At 45.1% G+C, this 22,086-nt stretch overlaps 1 protein-coding gene across 1 annotated transcript in view; it reads right to left on the minus strand.

Moving 5' to 3' along the window:
* Window positions 1-1,324: 1,324 nt before the first annotated feature.
* LOC120039787 (zinc finger protein 850-like) overlaps window positions 1,325-22,086 on the minus strand; it is a gene marked incomplete at its 3' end in the record, with an annotated part of 135,897 nt that continues 115,135 nt past the window's right edge. The window contains exons 7-8 of the mRNA XM_038985166.1: window positions 15,945-15,952; window positions 1,325-1,789 (exon numbers count right to left, since the gene is read on the minus strand). Of these exons, the coding sequence (XP_038841094.1) occupies window positions 1,325-1,789; window positions 15,945-15,952 (473 nt within the window). The remainder of the gene's footprint in view (window positions 1,790-15,944; window positions 15,953-22,086) is intronic.

A 22,086-nucleotide genomic window follows, 5' to 3' on the forward strand; every position in this document is an offset into this window, starting at 1 on the left:
ATTTAGTCTCCTCAACTTGTTCAACAGCAACACAATTCATTACCAGATTCAGCAGAGGTCTAGAACTTAAGGAATGATTTGTACCAAATACAATGCTCTTAGTTTTAGAGATGTTCAGGACCAGTTTATTACTGGCCACCCATTCCAAAACAGACTGCAACTCTTTGTTAAGTGTTTCAGTGACTTCATTAGCTGTGGTTGCTGATGCTTATATGGTTGAATCATCAGCATACATGGACACACATGCTTTGTTTAATGCCAGTGGCAGGTCATTGGTAAGAATAGAAAAGAGTAGAGGGCCTAGAGAGCTGCCCTGAGGTACATTACACTTTATATGTTTGACATGAGAGAAGCTTCCATTAAAAACCCTCTGAGTTCTACTAGATAGATAGCTCTGAATCCACATTATGGCAGAGGTTGAAAAGCCATAGCACAGACATTCTTAAACAACAGGTTATGGTCAATAATATCAAAGGCTGCATTGAAATCTAACAATAGAGCTCCCACAATCTTCTTGTTATCAATTTCTCTCAACCAATCATCAGTCATTTGTGTCAGTGCAGCACATGTTGAGTGTCCTTCTCTATAAGCATGCTGAAAGTCTGTTTTTCATTTGTTTACAGAGAAATATCATTGTATTTGGTCAAACACAATTTTTCCCAACAGTTTGCTAAGAGCTGGCAGCAAGCTTATAGGTCTGCTGTTAGAACCAGTAAAGACCGTGTTTACCACTCTTGGGTAGTGGAATTACTTTGGCATTCCTCCAGGCCTGAGGACAAAGACTTTCCTCTAGGCCCAGATTAAAAATATGACAGATAGGAGTGGCTATAGAGTCAGCTACTGTCCTCAGTAGCTTCCCATCTAAGTTGTCAATGTCATTATTGATCGATAACAATTTTTCCACCTCTCCCACACCAACTTTACAAAATGTAATACTTGCAAGTTTTTTTTCCATCATTCTTTATATCATTGATCTTGGCTTCCTAATAAAATGTATTATTTTGTTGAGTTTGGTCACATCATTTCTCCATTTGCCAGCCAGATGTGCAGCCAGACTTATTAGCCACTCCTTTTGCCCAAACTCTTTCAAACATACAGTTTTTAAATTCCTCATCAATCCATGGAGCCTTAACAGTTCTAACAGTCAGTTTCTTAACAGGTACATGTTTATCAATAATTGGAAGAAGCAATTTCATATGGTTTTCCCACAGTCTGAGCTTTTGTAAGCCGTCTCCTCTATGTGCAGTCTCATGTGTTCTTTCAGGTTGTTTAATTGGTTAAAACTCTTTCCAGACTGGGAGCAGTGGTAAGGCTTCTCCCCTGTGTGTATTCTCTTGTGTTGTTTCAGGTTCCATAACTGGTTAAAACACTTGCCACACTGGGAGCAGTGGTAAGGCTTCTCCCCTGTGTGTATTATCTCATGAACTTTCAGGGTCCCTAAATGGTTAAAACTCTTTCCACACTGGGAGCAGTGGTAAGGCTTCTCCCCTGTGTGTATTCTCTCGTGATTTTTCAGGTTCCCTGACCGGTTAAAACACTTGCCACACTGGGAGCAGTGGTAAGGCTTCTCCCCTGTGTGTATTATCTCATGTTCTTTCAGATGCCCTGACTGGTTGAAACACTTTCCACACTGGGAGCATTGGTAAGGCTTCTCCCCTGTGTGTATTATCTCATGAACTTTCAGGATCCTTAAATGGTTAAAACTCTTTCCACACTGGGAGCAGTGGTAAGGCTTCTCCCCTGTGTGTATTCTCTCATGTTTTTTCAGATCCCCTGACTGGTTAAAACTCTTTCCACACTGCAAGCAGTGGTAAGATTTCTCCCCTGTGTGTATTCTCTCATGTCGGTACAGGTCCCTTAACTGGTTAAAACACTTTCCACAGTGGGAACACTGGTGTCTTCTTGTTGGTTTGGACGTCCCTGGCTCTGGTTCCTCTGAGTCTGGTCTTTCTCCTGCCAAAGACAGTGTGTTTAAAAAAAAAAAGAGATCTGAATGAAACCTCCACATGATAAATAGGCCTTGCTACGAGGGTAAATCCTAATCAGATCGCTCAATAAGCTAAGGCCAGTTTTAACAATCTTAGTGTGATTTTAAAACAAATGTTGTAGAGTTTCCTGGTAATTACTGATAATGTTTACATTACTTATTTATTCATTCTGTTTTACAAGTCAGAACACAAAAAACTAAACCGTTCTTGGACACTCAAGACACAGATGTCGCTTAATTCCAATCGAGCAGGTGGTTCTAAATATATAACTTTCATAGCTGTATGATACAGAATGCGACCTACAGTCGTGGCCAAAAGTTTTGAGAATGACACAAATATTAATTTCCACAAAGTTTGCTGCTTCAGTGTCTTCAGATATTTTTGTCAGATGTTACTATGACATACTGAAGTATAATTACAAGCATTTCATAAGTGTCAAAGGCTTTTATTGGCAATGACATGAAGTTGATGCAAAGAGTCAATATTTGCAGTGTTGACCCTTCTTTTTCAAGACCTCTGCAATCCACCCTGGTGTCAATTAACTTCTGGGCTAAAACATCCTGACTGATGGCAGCCCATTCTTGCATAATCAATGCTTGGAGTTTGTCAGAATTTGTGGGTTTTTGTTTGTCCACCCGCCTCTTGAGGATTGACCACAAGTTCTCAATGGGATTAAGGTCTGGGGAGATTCCTGGCCATGGACCCAAAATATTGATGTTTTGTTCCCCGAGCCACTTATCACGTTTGCCTTATGGCAAGGTGCTCCATCATGCTGGAAAAGACATTGTTCGTCACCGAACTGTTACTGGATGGTTGGGAGAAGTTGCTCTCGGAGGATTTGTTGGTGGCATTCCTTATTCATGGCTGTGTTCTTAGGCAACATTGTGAGTGAGCCCACACTCTTGGCTGAAAGCAACCCCACACATGAATGGTCTCAGGATGCTTTAACGTTGTCATGACACAGGACTGATGGAAGCGCTCACCTTGTCTTCTCCGGACAAGCTTTTTTCCAGATGCCCCAAACAATCGAAAAGGGGATTCATCAGAGAAAATGACTTTACCCCAGTCCTCAGCAGTCCAATCCCTGTACCCTTTGCAGAATATCAGTCTGTGTGCAGATGCACTCACACCTGCCTGCTGCCATTCCTGAGCAAGCTCTGTACTGGTGGTGCCCTGATCCCGCTGCTGAATCAACTTTAGGAGACGGTCCTGGCGCTTGCTGGACTTTCTTGGGTTCCCTGAAGCCTTCTTCACAACAATTAAACCGCTCTGAAGCCTTCTTCACAACAATTGAACCGCTCTCCTTGAAGTTCTTGATGATCTGATAAATGGTTGATTTAGGTGCAATCTTACTGGCAGCAATATCCTTGCCTGTGAAGCCTTTTTTGTGCAAAGCAATGATGACGGCACGTGTTTCCTTGCAGGTAACCATGGGTGACAGAGGAAGAACAATGATTCCAAGCACCACCCTCCTTTTGAAGCTTCCAGTTTTGGGGGGGATTCAGTTCATTTGCATGGCAAAGAGGGACTTTGCAATTAATTACAACTCATCTGATCACTATTCATTACATTCTGGAGTATATGCAAATTGCCATCATACAAACTGAGGCAGCAGACTGTGAAAATTCATATTTGTGTCATTCTCAAAACGTTTGGCCACAACTTTACACACTTCCTTAAACATAAAATAAGTAAATAACTAATTTTAAGTGGAAGTCCAAAACTTATTTTTACATCGAAGACACAAAGCACATCAGTAAAATCTCCCCGTTGTCGAAAGGGTTCGACACATGCTGTTTAAATGGCCCAATTTCTTATTTAGACGTTCACAGATTTTCAACATTGGGTCGAGCTGTGTCATTGGCCAACGAGACAACGGAACCAGTTTGTTGAGTTGTCTATAGTCAACGGTAAGACACCATTTACCGGTTGGTTTTAGAACAGATGTCAGAATCGACATCCAGCCTGAACGTTGATGTGTCGTCAAGTGGCAATATGGGGGTTACTGCGAATGCCTTTGACAGACAAGTAAACAGCGTACCTCCCTCGCCATCTAGGTCTAGGGAGGATGGAAGAGGCCCAATCATGGGAACAACCAGTTCAAAATCATGGAAGAAGTAATCGATCAATGTTCCTAGTTGAGTGTGCCGAGGAATGGAAATATCCGCTTGAGTCAGATTTTGTACCAGGGGGTAAGTGGATCTAGTGGTCAGTTCCAACAGCGGGTTGCCATTGATAGTTAGCCCCAAGTCGAATAGTTGCGGAGAGGGTTGGAAGAACGCAGTGGTGCCTTCCACCCGGTATCCGGGCACCAGGTTCAGACTTACAGAAACCTCTGTGGTTCTTCCCGGAATCATCATGGCGGACTCAGAGGTACTGGTGCACTGTCCATCTCTGCTGCTGGGCACTGAGGTACTGGTGCACTGTCCATCTCTGCTGCTGGGCACTGAGGTACTGGTGCACTGTCCATCTCTGCTGCTGGGCACTGAGGTACTGGTGCACTGTCCATCTCTGCTGGTGGGCACTGAGGTACTGGTGCACTGTCCATCTCTGCTGCTGGGCACTGAGGTACTGGTGCACTGTCCATCTCTGCTGCTGGGCACTGAGGTACTGGTACACTGTCCATCTCTGCTGCTGGGCACTGAGGTACTGGTGCACTGTCCATCTCTGCTGCTGTGCACTGAGGTACTGTCCATCTCTGCTGGTGGGCACTGAGGTACTGGTGCACTGTCCATCTCTGCTGGTGGGCACTGAGGTACTGGTGCACTGTCCATCTCTGCTGGTGGGCACTGAGGTACTGGTGCACTGTTCATCTCTGCTGGTGGGCACTGAGGTACTGGTGCACTGTCCATCTCTGCTGGTGGGCACTAAGGTACTGGTACACTGTCCATCTCTGCTGGTGGGCACTGAGGTACTGGTGCACTGTCCATCTCTGCTGGGCACTGAGGTACTGGTGCACTGTCCATCTCTGCTGCTGGGCACTGAGGTACTGGTGCACTGTCCATCTCTGCTGGGCACTGAGGTACTGGTGCACTGTCCATCTCTGCTGCTGGGCACTGAGGTACTGGTACACTGTTCATCTCTGCTGGTGGGCACTGAGGTACTGGTACACTGTTCATCTCTGCTGGGCACTGAGGTACTGGTGCACTGTCCATCTCTGCTGGGCACTGAGGTACTGGTGCACTGTCCATCTCTGCTGCTGGGCACTGAGGTACTGGTGCACTGTCCATCTCTGGTGGGCACTGAGGTACTGGTGCACTGTCCATCTCTGCTGGTGGGCACTGAGGTACTGGTGCACTGTCCATATCTGCTGCTGGGCACTGAGGTACTGGTGCACTGTCCATCTCTGCTGCTGGGCACTGAGGTACTGGTGCACTGTCCATCTCTGCTGGTGGCCACTGAGGTACTGGTGCACTGTCCATCTCTGCTGGTGGCCACTGAGGTACTGGTGCACTGTCCATCTCTGCTGCTGGGCACTGAGGTACTGGTGCACTGTCCATCTCTGCTGCTGTGCACTGAGGTACTGGTGCACTGTCCATCTCTGGTGGGCACTGAGGTACTGGTGCACTGTCCATCTCTGGTGGGCACTGAGGTACTGGTGCACTGTCCATCTCTGGTGGTGTGCACTGAGGTACTGGTGCACTGTCCATCTCTGCTGGTGGGCACTGAGGTACTGGTGCACTGTCCATCTCTGCTGGTGGGCACTGAGGTACTGGTGCACTGTCCATCTCTGCTGGTGGGCACTGAGGTACTGGTGCACTGTCCATCTCTGCTGGTGGCCACTGAGGTACTGGTGCACTGTCCATATCTGCTGGTGTGCACTGAGGTACTGGTGCACTGTCCATCTCTGCTGCTGGGCACTGAGGTACTGGTGCACTGTCCATCTCTGCTGCTGGGCACTGAGGTACTGGTGCACTGTCCATCTCTGCTGGTGGGCACTGAGGTACTGGTGCACTGTCCATCTCTGCTGGTGGGCACTGAGGTACTGGTGCACTGTCCATCTCTGCTGCTGGGCACTGAGGTACTGGTGCACTGTCCATCTCTGGTGGGCACTGAGGTACTGGTGCACTGTCCATCTCTGCTGGTGGGCACTGAGGTACTGGTGCACTGTCCATCTCTGCTGGTGGGCACTGAGGTACTGGTGCACTGTCCATCTCTGCTGGTGGGCACTGAGGTACTGGTGCAATGTCCATCTCTGCTGGTGGCCACTGAGGTACTGGTGCACTGTCCATATCTGCTGCTGGGCACTGAGGTACTGGTGCACTGTCCATCTCTGCTGGTGGGCACTGAGGTACTGGTGCACTGTCCATCTCTGCTGGTGGGCACTGAGGTACTGGTGCACTGTCCATCTCTGCTGGTGGGCACTGAGGTACTGGTGCACTGTCCATCTCTGCTGCTGTGCACTGAGGTACTGGTGCACTGTCCATCTCTGCTGCTGGGCACTGAGGTACTGGTGCACTGTCCATCTCTGCTGGTGGGCACTGAGGTACTGGTGCACTGTCCATCTCTGCTGGTGGCCACTGAGGTACTGGTGCACTGTTCATCTCTGCTGGTGGGCACTGAGGTACTGGTGCACTGTCCATCTCTGCTGGTGGGCACTAAGGTACTGGTACACTGTCCATCTCTGCTGGTGGGCACTGAGGTACTGGTGCACTGTCCATCTCTGCTGGGCACTGAGGTACTGGTGCACTGTCCATCTCTGCTGCTGGGCACTGAGGTACTGGTGCACTGTCCATCTCTGCTGGGCACTGAGGTACTGGTGCACTGTCCATCTCTGCTGCTGGGCACTGAGGTACTGGTACACTGTTCATCTCTGCTGGTGGGCACTGAGGTACTGGTACACTGTTCATCTCTGCTGGGCACTGAGGTACTGGTGCACTGTCCATCTCTGCTGGGCACTGAGGTACTGGTGCACTGTCCATCTCTGCTGCTGGGCACTGAGGTACTGGTGCACTGTCCATCTCTGGTGGGCACTGAGGTACTGGTGCACTGTCCATCTCTGCTGGTGGGCACTGAGGTACTGGTGCACTGTCCATATCTGCTGCTGGGCACTGAGGTACTGGTGCACTGTCCATCTCTGCTGCTGGGCACTGAGGTACTGGTGCACTGTCCATCTCTGCTGGTGGGCACTGAGGTACTGGTGCACTGTCCATCTCTGCTGGTGGCCACTGAGGTACTGGTGCACTGTCCATCTCTGCTGCTGGGCACTGAGGTACTGGTGCACTGTCCATCTCTGCTGCTGTGCACTGAGGTACTGGTGCACTGTCCATCTCTGGTGGGCACTGAGGTACTGGTGCACTGTCCATCTCTGGTGGGCACTGAGGTACTGGTGCACTGTCCATCTCTGGTGGTGTGCACTGAGGTACTGGTGCACTGTCCATCTCTGCTGGTGGGCACTGAGGTACTGGTGCACTGTCCATCTCTGCTGGTGGGCACTGAGGTACTGGTGCACTGTCCATCTCTGCTGGTGGGCACTGAGGTACTGGTGCACTGTCCATCTCTGCTGGTGGCCACTGAGGTACTGGTGCACTGTCCATATCTGCTGGTGTGCACTGAGGTACTGGTGCACTGTCCATCTCTGCTGCTGGGCACTGAGGTACTGGTGCACTGTCCATCTCTGCTGCTGGGCACTGAGGTACTGGTGCACTGTCCATCTCTGCTGGTGGGCACTGAGGTACTGGTGCACTGTCCATCTCTGCTGGTGGGCACTGAGGTACTGGTGCACTGTCCATCTCTGCTGGTGGGCACTGAGGTACTGGTGCACTGTCCATCTCTGCTGGTGGGCACTGAGGTACTGGTGCACTGTCCATCTCTGCTGGTGGGCACTGAGGTACTGGTGCACTGTCCATCTCTGCTGCTGTGCACTGAGGTACTGGTGCACTGTCCATCTCTGCTGCTGGGCACTGAGGTACTGGTGCACTGTCCATCTCTGCTGGTGGGCACTGAGGTACTGGTGCACTGTCCATCTCTGCTGGTGGCCACTGAGGTACTGGTGCACTGTCCATCTCTGCTGCTGGGCACTGAGGTACTGGTGCACTGTCCATCTCTGCTGGTGGGCACTGAGGTACTGGTGCACTGTCCATCTCTGCTGGTGGGCACTGAGGTACTGGTGCACTGTCCATCTCTGCTGGTGGGCACTGAGGTACTGGTGCACTGTCCATCTCTGCTGGTGGCCACTGAGGTACTGGTGCACTGTCCATCTCTGCTGGTGGGCACTGAGGTACTGGTGCACTGTCCATCTCTGCTGGTGGGCACTGAGGTACTGGTGCACTGTCCATCTCTGCTGGTGGGCACTGAGGTACTGGTGCACTGTCCATCTCTGCTGGTGGGCACTGAGGTACTGGTGCACTGTCCATCTCTGCTGGTGGGCACTGAGGTACTGGTGCACTGTCCATCTCTGCTGGTGGGCACTGAGGTACTGGTGCACTGTCCATCTCTGCTGGTGGGCACTGAGGTACTGGTGCACTGTCCATCTCTGCTGGTGGCCACTGAGGTACTGGTGCACTGTCCATCTCTGCTGCTGGGCACTGAGGTACTGGTGCACTGTCCATCTCTGCTGGTGGCCACTGAGGTACTGGTGCACTGTCCATCTCTGCTGGTGGCCATAGTTGAGGGCTAAACTGGAGAGAACCTTCACAAGGCCTCCGCCTGATGGTCTATTTTGGAGAGCGTCTGTCACAATGTCTGCATTTTTCTCGCTTATCTAACATTTTCAGCCCCTCGGCATAGTTAGGATTTGCATCGTTGCTGAGGTCAGTGATCAATCTTTCCGTGGGTGAAGGTCCACTGATTAGAGGGGGAATGGGTGGAAACACATCTGATGGATTGCTCGTTGTTATAATGATCAGTTATTTCACTTTACGTAATATTTGGGTTTTTGAGTTGGAGGCTGCAAACACAATTTAACTCAGTTTGTAAATGTCAATGAATCATCAAGACTGAGTCAGTAATGCGAGTTGGTTATTACTGAACTTGCCAAAACAGATTTGATTGATTAAATCGATTTTAATGATAAATCTAACCTGTATAGGCTATTTGGGAATTTTAACTTTAATTCACCTGAAAGAGTTGCTATCGCTAAGTTAACGTTGAAAAGATTAACGATGTCTCATTGGTTAGAAGACATTAGTTTGTGTATTATTCCAATAACCAACCTGGAAAGGTAGTGTATCAATTTAATGTATGTATTAAATTGAATGAGACAATAATATCCAATCAGTTGAGACTGGTTTGATATCATACAGCGTAACCTGAATTATTTTAAAGTAATTACTGCCGATTCTTCACCACCGGAGGTCTCTATTAACACTAGCTAAAATCGCCAAGGTATCAGGGAAGGTGGAATTTCACAATGCTGTTAAAAGGTCTCCCTAAACACCATTGAACTGGTAAAACGGATTTAATCTATTAATCAATTTGAAAGATTTGTCAACCCTGTATATGCTAAAGGTATTAGCTTTAATTAACCTGACATAGTTGTTATATCTAAGTTAATGTGGAAAAGTTTAACCATCTCATTGGTTAGAAGACATTAGTGTGTGTATTATTCCAATAACCAACCTGGAAAGGTAGTGTAGCAATTTAATGTATTGTAATGACCCGGCTGGGTCATAAAGGGAAAAGAGACGGACTCTAGGTGTGCAGGTCAGAACACAGGTTTATTCCTAAACTGGGCTATTGTTCCGGCCACAGCCCACGCCGCTAAATGCCGAACGTACACAATGTTACCATGTCGAGTTAAGGGTCACTCTCATAGGAACTGATCAAGGCCCCGAACAGAAAAGAAAGATGAGACAGTAATCCCTATTGATGCATTTCCAAACCCCGCGGGATTACCCATCATACCCCCCCAACCTTTCCATCTGTCCTGACATATTTAACCCCTGCTAGTAGCCATGAGAACCATAACACACCCACAAACACAGAACACAATACCGGGTCGTTACAGTATGTATTAAATTGAATGAGACAATGATATCCAATCAGTTGAGACTGGTTTGATATCCTACAGCGTAACCTGAATTATTTCATGAAAAATGACTGCCGATTCTTCGCCAGAGGTTACTGATAGCGCAAGCTGAGATCTCACATGATTCCCGCCCGGCGCGGGAATTCACTATGAACAAAGGGGAAAACAAAAATGGCTGCTCCCCTTTCTTAGCTTAGCATCTGGCGCAATGCTTAGCTTTCCTTCCACTTCGCCGCGCAAGGGAAGTCCCCCCAACAAGGGAACGGGTTTACTAGGTGACGTCTCACGTTCAACCCTTAAACTCTTCACGTTACCAAATGCGAGAGGTAGAAAGATAATGGCTTCGGTCAAACGAATATATCTACTCAAATTTCCGTAATGGCTGGCTCATATGTCCTCTGCTCTAGGAATTGCTTATGACCGAGTCAGATCACTCCTCAAAGCGACCTACTAGTTGGGCCACTAGTATTATTCTCAGAATGTCTACATCGGCTGGTACATATGCCCTAGCTCGTAGCATTCAGTAGACCCTCCGACACACTGGCTTTCGTCAGATGTACCACAGGGGTGGTTCTCTCCCGACCAGTATCTGGGTGAAATGGAACGACACACACACGCTTCTCCCACACCAGTCCTGCCTATAGCTATTAATGGTATATATGTATCTTGCTACACAATTGGTATGGAATTAACCCAAAAGTGCGGCCATAGTTTTATCTTCGATGCCTCCCACGGGGTGCCAATATGTCGTGACGTTGTATTAGTTAATGTGACGACTGCTGCTCATCGAATGATTAACGGTTTATAATTGCGTGATTAAATGAATCAGACAATTATTAACTCATTAACCTGGGCACCATGGGAAAATTAGTTTTTATTGAGTTTCTATTTCCCAAATTACCTCAAAGAATATCAGAACATCGATTTTACAACAGTCGCTAATTAATCAATTTCCTCTACAGTCTCATTCTGAACGTCGCATAATCCGGGAATCTGCATCATTGAGAAATAATGAATTGAAGTTGGAACATTTGTGACATTTGTAGACTAGAGATTAAGAATGTTGGGCCATTAACCGAGAAGTCGCTGGTTCGAATCCGCACGCCCCCCAAGGTAGAAAAAAGCTGCCGTTCTACCCTTGAGCAAGGCAGTTAACCCCCAACAACTGCTCCCCGGGCGCCGATAACGTGGACATCGATTAAGGCAGCCCCCGCACCACTCTGATTCAGAGGGGTTGGGTTCAATGCGGAAGACACATTTAGGGTGAATGGATTCAGTTGTGACTGACTAGATATCCCCTTTCCCATCCCAGTCCTCCTTTAAGACTCCATAATGTTTCATCATTAGATGCTACAGTCCTCCTTTAAGAGAGATCTTTGATGAAAACCTGCTCCAGAGCAGAACCTGCTGCTTGAACAGAGTTCTGAGCATAGGGTCTGAATACTTAAGTAAATGTAATATTTCAGTTTTGTATTTTTTGGTAAATTAGCAAAATTATCAAACAAAAATGTTTGGTATTGTGTTTTTAGAAAAAGGCTGTAATGTAACAAAATGTGGAAAAAGTCAAGGGGTCTGAATACTTTCAGGAGGCACTGTACTCTCCGATAGCAACGGCCAATAGCAGACCACTTCCTATATCAGGGACATAGTCGCTCCCGTCTTCCATGTGTGAAAGGTAACCTGGTGAATATCATAGAATCAGGGTTCTGTTAGGTAACCTGGTGAATATCATAGAATCAGAGTTCTGTTAGGTAACCTGGTGAATATCATAGAATCAGGGTTCTGTTAGGTAACCTGGTGAATATCATAGAATCAGGGTTCTGTTAGGTAACCTGGTGAATATCATAGAATCAGGGTTCTGTTAGGTAACCTGGTGAATATCATAGAATCAGGGTTCTGTTAGGTAACCTGGTGAATATCATAGAATCAGGGTTCTGTTAGGTAACCTGGTGAATATCATAGAATCAGGGTTCTGTTAGGTAACCTGGTGAATATCATAGAATCAGGGTTCTGTTAGGTAACCTGGTGAATATCATAGAATCAGGGTTCTGTTAGGGAACCTGGTGAATATCATAGAATCAGGGTTCTGTTAGGGAACCTTCAGTTCTATTTCAGTGACTCGTTAGTCTCTCACTTTGGGGATATAGTCAACTACCACAGAGCTCATATACTCTCTGATGCCAAGTCTAGACAGGATCATCCCTCAGAGGTCCCCACTCTACTCACCGTATGTGTAGTGATGTCCAGTCAGTAGAACCTCATGAAGGTACATCACCACAACATGCTGCATTACAGATCTCTTGAACAGAGATGCCTTTGAACAATGCCTATGTTGTAGCCATACCTCTGGTGGATTGAGCCATCAAGCCCTCCGGAGGTGTCAGATCCTTGCTACTATAGAATCTCATGAAGATATGGGGGTGTAACTCATTATACGGATATAATGGCTGAAGTAAAGCAGTTTTAAACAATATAAATCTAATTTCTATTCTTTCCAGCGGCCCCAACAGCGGAAATGGTCTCAAGCAAAACATAAAAATCCCAGGATGGGACTAGCTGTTTGGGTACTGGGCGTAGGTGACCCTTCATAAAACAACAGATCAAGGGGTGTTCCACTGTATAGTTGTTGCAGCCTAAATGGCAGCCAAATATACATTTATAGTTGAAAAGGTTTTCCTTCGTCAGAAGACAGAGTAGCTCTGAAACAGAGCAACAAAGGGGCTGATTTGTTTCTGATCTCACCATCTGTTAAATACACTGTGCTATAGTAATTATTGTGCTATAGTGAGTGTGTGGCTCTAGAACTCTGAATAGAGTTTATTCTCAAGGAGAGCGGTCACGTGTGTTGAGAAGCAGAGGATCACTGGTTTGAGCCTGGTATGGGGACAGGGACAGTGGAGGAATTTCAACTGTTAGCATCAGTTACACATTTTATTAATAAAGTTAGTCATTTCCAAATGAAACCATCTTCTGTAAGGTCAATATGTTGGAGTTCAGGCTTTATTTGACCTGTTAAAGTAGGAAATGAAATTAACTTTGTCCATTACAAAGATGGAGGTCAAGACAAAAAAAGGAGCTTGTTTTAAAATATATATTGGCCCGTTTAACAAGTTGTGTAGATCAGATGTTAATGAAGCAATACAGACCACATTTAAGTGTCTGGAGTTTAGTTTGTGTGTTCTAGAGTCTTGTAAAGAAAGGGGGGGTTGACTGGGACAGGCAATGTAACATCCATCATGTTTTAAGGAAAAGGTTTTGTAAAAAGCACCTTACATCAGATCATCTTGAAACTTTCTCTCTAAAGCTAACTTTCATCAAGGTTTTATATGGTCTATTGGTTTCTCTCTTTTTATTGGCAGAATCCTTTTTCAGTGTTATATTCATAACATCCATATCCACCAGTCTATCTTCCTGTCAACTAACAGAACTCTGCTGGTTGTCCTGGTAACATATACCAGTCTATCTTCCTGTCAACTAACAGAACTCTGCTGGTTGTCCTGGTAACAGATACCAGTGGGCAGATCTATTGTATTTGTTCAAACTAAACTACAGCACTTACTTTGATGAGTCAAATCTGATCCTTTCTTCTCTTCTCCTCCTCTCACAGTTCCACTCAGCCCCGATGTTTTCCTGCAGTCCACCAGCAGCACAGACAAGCTCTTCATACCCAGCAGTAAGGTGCTACCGGGAGAGGCATGACACGGGGACTCCGGGAGGGTGAAAGGGCTAGCGTTGTCCTGGTAACCATAAAGAGGGGACACAGACACATATCATTATGAATGCTTATGTCATCGCTGTCATGAAGTGGTTTACAGAAACCCAGCCCAGACCCTGATAGAGCAAGCTGTATGTTAGACCAGACCAAGCTGTACCATCTGGTGTTCTGATCTGGAGAGACTCTTCTCTGACTCGTCAGCATCAGGATGTTGTTGAGGCTCCCCAGAGGATCCACAATAGTCATGTCTCTCTCCTGTGTGAATGAGAACATCAAACAGATAGTGAACTTACGACCGTCTATTATAATCATAGGGTCTTACAAGAGGCATTAATCTCTCTAAACAGGGCCTAAAATGCAAATGTTAAAGGGTCGTTCCACTGAATGGGCCCCTTTTGCATACCTTTGATATTGTAAGTATAAATTATGCTCCAACATTGCATTTTAAAAGCCTGTTATACTAGATGAGATGCACTTTAATGTAGACCACATGGATAATTTAATAAATCTAATTTAAAAGTCCCCAAAATATATGTACCAATGGCAGATTAAAACTAACAAAGGCAGATGGCCCCTTTAACAATTCCTACAGTACTGAACAACATATTCACGTGTAGAACTTCAGTAGAATGCCCCTTAAAATCCCCACATTAGTTAAACTAACGGCATAGTGTGTGGCTCTGTTTTTAAGACAGTACTCACTGGTGTTAATCTGATATTCTGTCTCCTCCACTTTCACTCCCAAGACGTCTTCCTTCTTCACCTCTACTGAGATAGCATCGTCTTCCTTCTTCACCTCTACTGAGATAGCATCGTCTTCCTCTCTGAAAGGTTCTTCCTCTGTTTCCTCTATAACATCCTCTTCTTCTTTCACGACAATGTTCAGCCTCAGAGCTTCTTTCTGCATACAGAGGACCTCTTCTTTAACAGGGGATGAGTAGTTTAGTGAGCTCATGGTCTGGGATGTTAGAATTAGCGACTAGCCTAACGCTAGGCTCAGTATCAATGTTTTAACAACTTTGAAAATTGAACAAGCAAATTAGGTTAAAGTTAACCAGTTGATACGTCAACTGAACTGCGTTAACAACACTGAGATTAGCTAATGTACATTAACATGGTCTAAAGCGTCAATCTTTCAGTTTTATGTTGGCTAGCAAGCTACCGAGGTGGTTGAAAGAGTAGCCGCGTTGTTGTTCCTGAAGAAGCGTCCCGTCTAGTCCATTATACGTCACGCAAGAATCAACACCTGAAAGACGCATATCGCCGTCTGCTGGCTGGAGTGGGTAACGCAGTTTGGAAACAACAGTTACTACACTTTTGTATTGGAAAAAACGTCAGAATAATTTAACAATAAGCTGATATATAGTAAATGATGAATACATACTTCTATGAATAGGTAGTGTTTTAATAAACATTTGCTCTGTTAATTTTTCACATTCGTTTTTATCTAGATGTGACTGTACTATTCCATTAAAGCTACGCTCTTTAAGAAACCAATCATCCTGTAAACCAGGGGTGGGCAACTCCAGTCCTCGGGGCCTGATTGGTGTCACACTTTTTCTCCATCGCTAGCAAACACAGCTGATTAATCAAACTGCATCCTAAACTGAAGATTATGATTAGGTGATTATTGGAGTCTGGTGTGTTAGCTGGGGCTGGAAGCTATGATCCCTTATTGATGTCACTAGTTAAATCCCCTTCAATCAGTATAGATGAAGGGGAGGAGACAAGTTAAAAAAGGCATTTTAGGCCTTGAGACAAATGAGACATGGCTTGTGTATGTGTGCCATTCAGACGGTGAATGGGGAAAACAAAATATTTAAGTGTCTTTGAACGGGGGATGGTAGTAGGTCCCAGGCGCCGGTTTGTGTCAAGAACTGCAACGCTGCTGAGGTTTTCCAGCTCAACGGTTTCCCATGTGTACCAAGAATCATCCACCACCCAAACAGTGGTGTTTAAGATGAGGCAGAACGATTTGTTTTTTCATGAGCATGGCCTTAATTCTATTACAGCATATTGGGTAACTGTCATTCATATTCCATTCACCCTGTTCAATGTAACAGCAATAGGTTTAGGCTACTACATGATACTAACATTTTCCCTATACCCATCATGAGATTGCTACAATCTAGCCTATGACTGAAAGTTTAGAATGTAGGTGCACACAGGTCGAGATAGGTTTTTTAGGTGAGAGACAGTCTTGAAGACATCACCAACTAATTATCATGGTCCAAACACACCGAGACAGTCGTGAAGAGGGCACGACAACAACTTTTCCACCTCAGGAGACTGAAAAGATTTGGCATGGGTCTCCAGATCCTCAAAAAGTTCTACAGCTGCACCATCGAGAGCATCCTGACCGGTTGCATTACCGCCTGGTATGGCAACTGCTCGGCATCTGACCGTAATGCACTACAGAGGGTAGTGAACATCACTGGGGCCAAGCTTCCTGCCATCCAGGACAATTATAAAGAAAGCCCAAAAAATTGTCAGATACTCCAGTCACCCAAGTCATAGACTGTTTTCTCTGCTCCCGCACGTCAAGCGGTACCGGAGCACCAAGTCTAGAACCAAAAGGCTCCTTAACAGCTTCTACCCCCAAGCCATAAGACTGCTGAACAATTAATCAAATGGCCACCCGGACTATTTACATTGACCCCACCTCCATTTGTTTTGTACACTGCTGCTAGTTGCTGTTTATTATCTATGAAATGTCACTTCACCCCTACCTACATGTACAAATGACCTCGACTAACCTGTACCCCCGCACATTGACTCGGTACCAGTACCCCCTGTATATAGCCTTGTTATTGTTATTTTATTGTGTTACTTTTTATTATTTTTTACTTTTGGTCATTTGCTCATTTTCTTAACTTTTCTTGAACTGTACTGTTAGTTAAGGGCTTGTAAGTAAGCAATTCACTGTAAGGTCTACACTTGTTGTATTCGGCGCATTTGACAAATAAAGTTTGATTTTATTTGACAAATTCAGGTATGTTTATCCCGTTTTTTTCTGTTTAAGAAACGTTTGTCTCTAGAGAGTTGAAAACAGCAGGTCTGGGACAGGTAGCACCTCCGGTGAACAGGTCAGGGTTCCATAGCCGCAGGCAGAACAGTTGAAACTGGAGCAGCAGCACGGCCAGCTGGACTGGGGACAGCAAGTAGTCATCATGCCAGGTAGTCCTGAGGCATGGTCCTAGGGCTCAGGTCCTCCGAGAGAGAGAAAGAAAGAAAGAGAGAAAGAGAGAATTCGAGAGAGCATACTTAAATTCACACAGGACACCGGATAAGACAGGAGAAATACTCCAGATATACAGACTGACCCCAGCCCCCCGACACATAAACTACTGCAGCATAAATACTGGAGGCTGAGACAAGAGGGGTCAGGAGACACTGTGGCCCCATCCGATGATACCCCCGACAGGGCCAAACAGGCAGGATATAACCCCACCCTCTTTGCCAAAGCACAGCCCCCACACCACTAGAGGGATATCTTCAACCACCAACTTACCATCCTGAGACAAGGCCGAGTATAGCCCACAAAGATCTTCGCCATGGCACATCCCAATGGGGGGTGCCAACCCATGAATACGGCTGCACAGTATTGTCTCTTCTCGATGGCGGTTATGATATCGTTTAGTACCTTGAGCGGGGATAAGGTGCACCCATGACCAGCTCGGAAACCATATTGCACAGCGGAGAAGGTTCATGCTGAAAGAGCTCTGATAGGTTGGAGGATGTCCTCCGGAAGTTGTCATAATTACTGTTTAAGTCTATGGAAGCCTTGAGAACCATAAGCCTCCTAGGTTTTGTATTGAAGTCAATGTACCCAGAGGAGGACGCAAAATAGTATGTTTTATTCAATTATTTTTTTATTCAATTATTTGGTGATGTGATTATATTTAGTATAGTTTTATCCCAAAATTATTTTATTTTAATGTTTTACCAATTTATTTTCTTCTGAAACTCACTGAAAATCCCTTCCCACAATTATGTCATGTTGGCTTGATGTCCTTTGGGTGCAGTGGAGGCTTCTCAGAGGAGGAAGGGGAAGACCATCCTTCTCTGAGGAGCCTTCACTGCACCCAAAGGACATCCAGCCAACATGACACAATTGTGGGAAGCATTGGAGTCAACATGTGCCAGCATCCCTGTGGAAGGATTTGGACACTTTGAAGAGTTCATGCCCCGACAAATTGAGGCTCTTCTGAGGGAAAAGGGGGAGGTTCCTAGTCCATATTTGGACGTTTATTTCTCTCCAAATGTTTGGTTTGATCAGTGTATATATATATCAAGAAAATATTGCATGACCAAAAGCACAATTCTATTTTTGTAAAAATGAGACAAGTGTACGAGCATATGTGTGTTCTCTCATGAACTTTAAGTAGCCTATATTTGATGTTATATATTCCTTTCGAGACAGGATTGTGTCACGGCACAGATCTGGGGAAGTGTACCAAAACATTTCTGCAGCATTGAAGGTCCCCATCATCTTAAAAGGAAGAAGTTTGAAACCACCAAGACCCTTCCTACTGCTGGCTGCCCGGCCAAACTGAACAATCGGGGGAGAAGGGCCTTGGTCAGGAAGGTAACCAAGAACCCAATGGTCACTCTGACAGAGCTCCTCTGTGGAGATGGGAGAACCTTCCAGAAGGACAACCATCTCTGCATCACTCCACCAAGCAGGACGTTATGGTAGAGTTGCCAGACGGAAGCCACTCCTCAGTAAAAGGCACATGAAAGCCAGCTTGGAGTTTGCCAAAAGGCACCTAAACGACTATCAGACCATGAGTAACAAAATTCTCTGGTCTGATGAATGCCAAGGGTCACGTCTGGAGGAAACCTGGCACCATTCCTACGGTGAAGCATGGGGTTGGCAGCATCATGCTGTGGGGATGTTTTTCAGCGGCATGGACTGGGAGACTCGTCAGGTTCGAGGGAAAGATGAACGGAGCAAAATACAGAGATCATTTTTGAAAACTTGCTCCAGAGCACTCAGGACCTCAGACTGGGGCAAAGGTTAACCTTCCAATAGGACAACGACCCTACGCACAAAGCCAAGACAATGCAGGAGTGGCTTTGGGAGATGTCTCTGAATGTCCTTGAGGGGCCCAGCCAGAGCCCAGATTTGAACCCGATTTATCATCTCCGGAGAGACCTGAAAATAGCTTTGTAGTGACACTCCCCATCCAACCTGACAGAGTTTGAGAGGATCTGCAGAGAAGAATGGGAGAAACATGAGGCTCCTGCTGCTGCTGTCCTCAAGGGCAAATTGACAGATTTTTCACCTAGTTGTCTTTGGGATTCAAACCAGAGATCTTTCGGTTACTGGCCCAACACTAGTAACCGCTAGGCTACCTGCAGCAGGAGCCCCATGTTGACAGGAGAGCCCACCTTTATTTTTCCCTCATTATGAACATTCATATTGGTCAACAGTCAACCTATTGTGTGTATTGAACATTAATATTGGACTGTAGCAGCTAGCTAACTGGCTACTGATCAACCTATTGTGTGTATTGAACATTCATATTGGACTGTAGCAGCTAGCTAACTGGCTACCGATCAACCTATTGTGTGTATTGAACATTCATATTGGACTGTAGCAGCTAGCTAACTGGCTACTGATCAACCTATTGTGTGTATTGAACATTCATATTGGACAGCCTTACCTGTATAGTAGCACCAACACCCATCAGCCCAATCTCTTCTTGACGTCAAAGCTGCAGTGTATTGTTGGTATAGTTTTTGATGAATAATAATTCAAATTGTGAAAATAGAAGTGTACAATTTATATATATATATATATATTTAATCAACTTTAAGATACTGTTTGCCTCTATGCAGATGTAGAAGCTGAATAGGAATATACATTATCAATAAATAGTTGATTGTTCTTTTTTCACATCATACTAAGAATACTGAGCCACAACCTGTAAATGTGACCATACTATTCCTTTAAAGCCCCTCTGTCAGATATAAATCATCAGAGTGGGAAACCAACTGACATGGAAACAATGGAGCAAATGGATCACTATCAGAGTGTATTATGACATCATATAGAACTACTCAGACATTCCAAATCAGGCTTCATCCATATCATGAAGGTGGATATTGATCCAACCATTTCAAAAGTAATGACCGGGATGAAGGAAACAGGATATGCCTGTACACTTTTATTAATGCAGATAGACAATTTGTTAGTTTGTTTGACATGGTGGGGTCTTTTTGTGTCAGTAAAAATGTATGAGCAAGAAATTGCGGTGGAAACTCATTTATCCACAAATATTTATATACTAAGCATCACATCTGTTTTAACTTGGAGTCAAGTGATGATATGTTGTGTGGTCCTCCCTCTACGACTTGGGAAACCATGCAGTTTATTAGGCAGACGAAATAAGTTATGAACTTCACAGGGTGGTGAAACTTCATGTGATGAGCTTGATGCTCCTTTCCAATACATTTTGAGGGTCTTATTCTGGTGACATGATGATTGATGCTTGGCTGCCATTTGACAAATAAAATAATATCTCTCTCATCCATAATAATCTCATCATGTAGGTAGCCTACCATCACTGTATATGTGAGCTGTTGACTACAGTGCACGGGACAAGAGCACGTTTTCTATTTTACACAAGTTTTAAAACCATCAGGGGAGTTGAAAATGTGATGGAAACCAATTTAACTTGTATTTTTCTTTCGGTACATGGGAATTTAACAGCAAACGTTATTCTTCTTGTGCACTACGTCATAACGCAAAGCCTTTTATCCGCAATAAGTCTGTTTGAGGCAAACATTTCTGATGGGAAAATGTGTATATTGTTTTATGCAGATTTGAGAATATTCACATGGAAATCTGGCGCAAATTGCATGGACTTAGCAACGAAAGTGGATATTGATCCAACACCTGCCACGTATTCAAACCAGCCCACTGGGCACAGACGTCAGCTCAACATCTAGTTTCTATTTACATTTCTTTGATTCGTCAACTAAAGTGAATTCAACATGAAATCAACACAAAATGTCACCTGCCATTGGATTTAGGTTGCCAGTTCGTGAAAAATTAAAAATAACTGATGTTCATGGCTTTTTACAAATCCAATCAGTTTTCCACATTAATCAAACATCATCACATGGATTTGTTTTGTTGAAATGCCGTGGAAACAAAGTTTATTCAACCAGTGGGAGGTTTGTAAATGACCCCAGGAAAATAAAACAAAGAACTCGTCATTGAGACAATGATAAACAGCAATCCGTGGGAGAGTTGTGGTGGATATTATAAAATAAGGATCTGCTGGTGTCCAAGTCAAACCAAGATTCTTTATTTCTGAGCTCAGAGAGAATAACAGTTACACAGCGCAGTGTAGACAGTCTGAATTCCTGAAGCATTGGGTGATGAGCACATATCTTTATAGTTTCCTGTTCCTGGGAGGGACTTTATTCATACAAGGACGCAGGTGCAGCTGGTTTGCAACGCAGGATGATACTCCCAGGAACAGGAGATTATAATAGGTCAGTTTCACAAGGTTAGTCTGTGGTGGTTAATTTCTGTATTACCAAATGAGGAGAGACAAAGTTCACACACCAATCAGAGTTATACTTAAAAACTTCACACACCAATCAGAGTTATACTTAAACTACATCTTTAATAATAAGATCTTTGCAATGACTTTCAACAATTCACTATGTCTAATGAACCGTTGAGAGTGGCAACACAATGGCTACTGAGATCTTTTATAGCAAAGATCCACCCCCTAGTCGACATAAACCACATATATTAGGAACAGTTTACAAAGTGAGACTTTATAATGTGAAAGGAGTATCCTGTAGCCAGATAGCATTCGCTATAATTTATCATTCAGTTTGGTCCCTAAGACAAGGTTCTAATCTCTTTCCTGGTACTTCATAGCACAAAAACACCAACTCATCCAATGGCATAACTCAATTGTCAACTCTAGATACTCCCATCTCAAGTAAAACCCCTTCTTGACCCCACTCCTGGACAAACTCACTGAGGGGAGTGAGCCTCTAGGTCATACACTATCCCAGGATAAGTGCAACATCAGAGAAGACATACAATGGTTCCCGACACTGCCATACACCTCCCCCCAATGCCAAAGGAGAGAGTGACTTGCGCACAGACATTGTGGAAACCAGTAATTGGTTCCCCATTAATCACACCATCCCTTCACATAGTTTAACAGATACATTCACATATGAAGACAATGTTCCCTCCTGTCCTCTTCCCTTCCTGATAGTCTGCATAGCACCAGGGACATGTAAAAGACAAGCCTGACCTCTCCCCTCTCTGGGCCCCAGGTGACTGAGCCCCAGCTGAGGGAAGAAGTGCAACTGCCATCACCAGAGTCCGAAGGGATACATTCTAATAACAAGTATATCACATCAGCATATTATGC

Source organism: Salvelinus namaycush, unplaced genomic scaffold (assembly GCF_016432855.1).
Source record: "Salvelinus namaycush isolate Seneca unplaced genomic scaffold, SaNama_1.0 Scaffold3, whole genome shotgun sequence".
Taxonomy (NCBI): domain Eukaryota; kingdom Metazoa; phylum Chordata; class Actinopteri; order Salmoniformes; family Salmonidae; genus Salvelinus; species Salvelinus namaycush.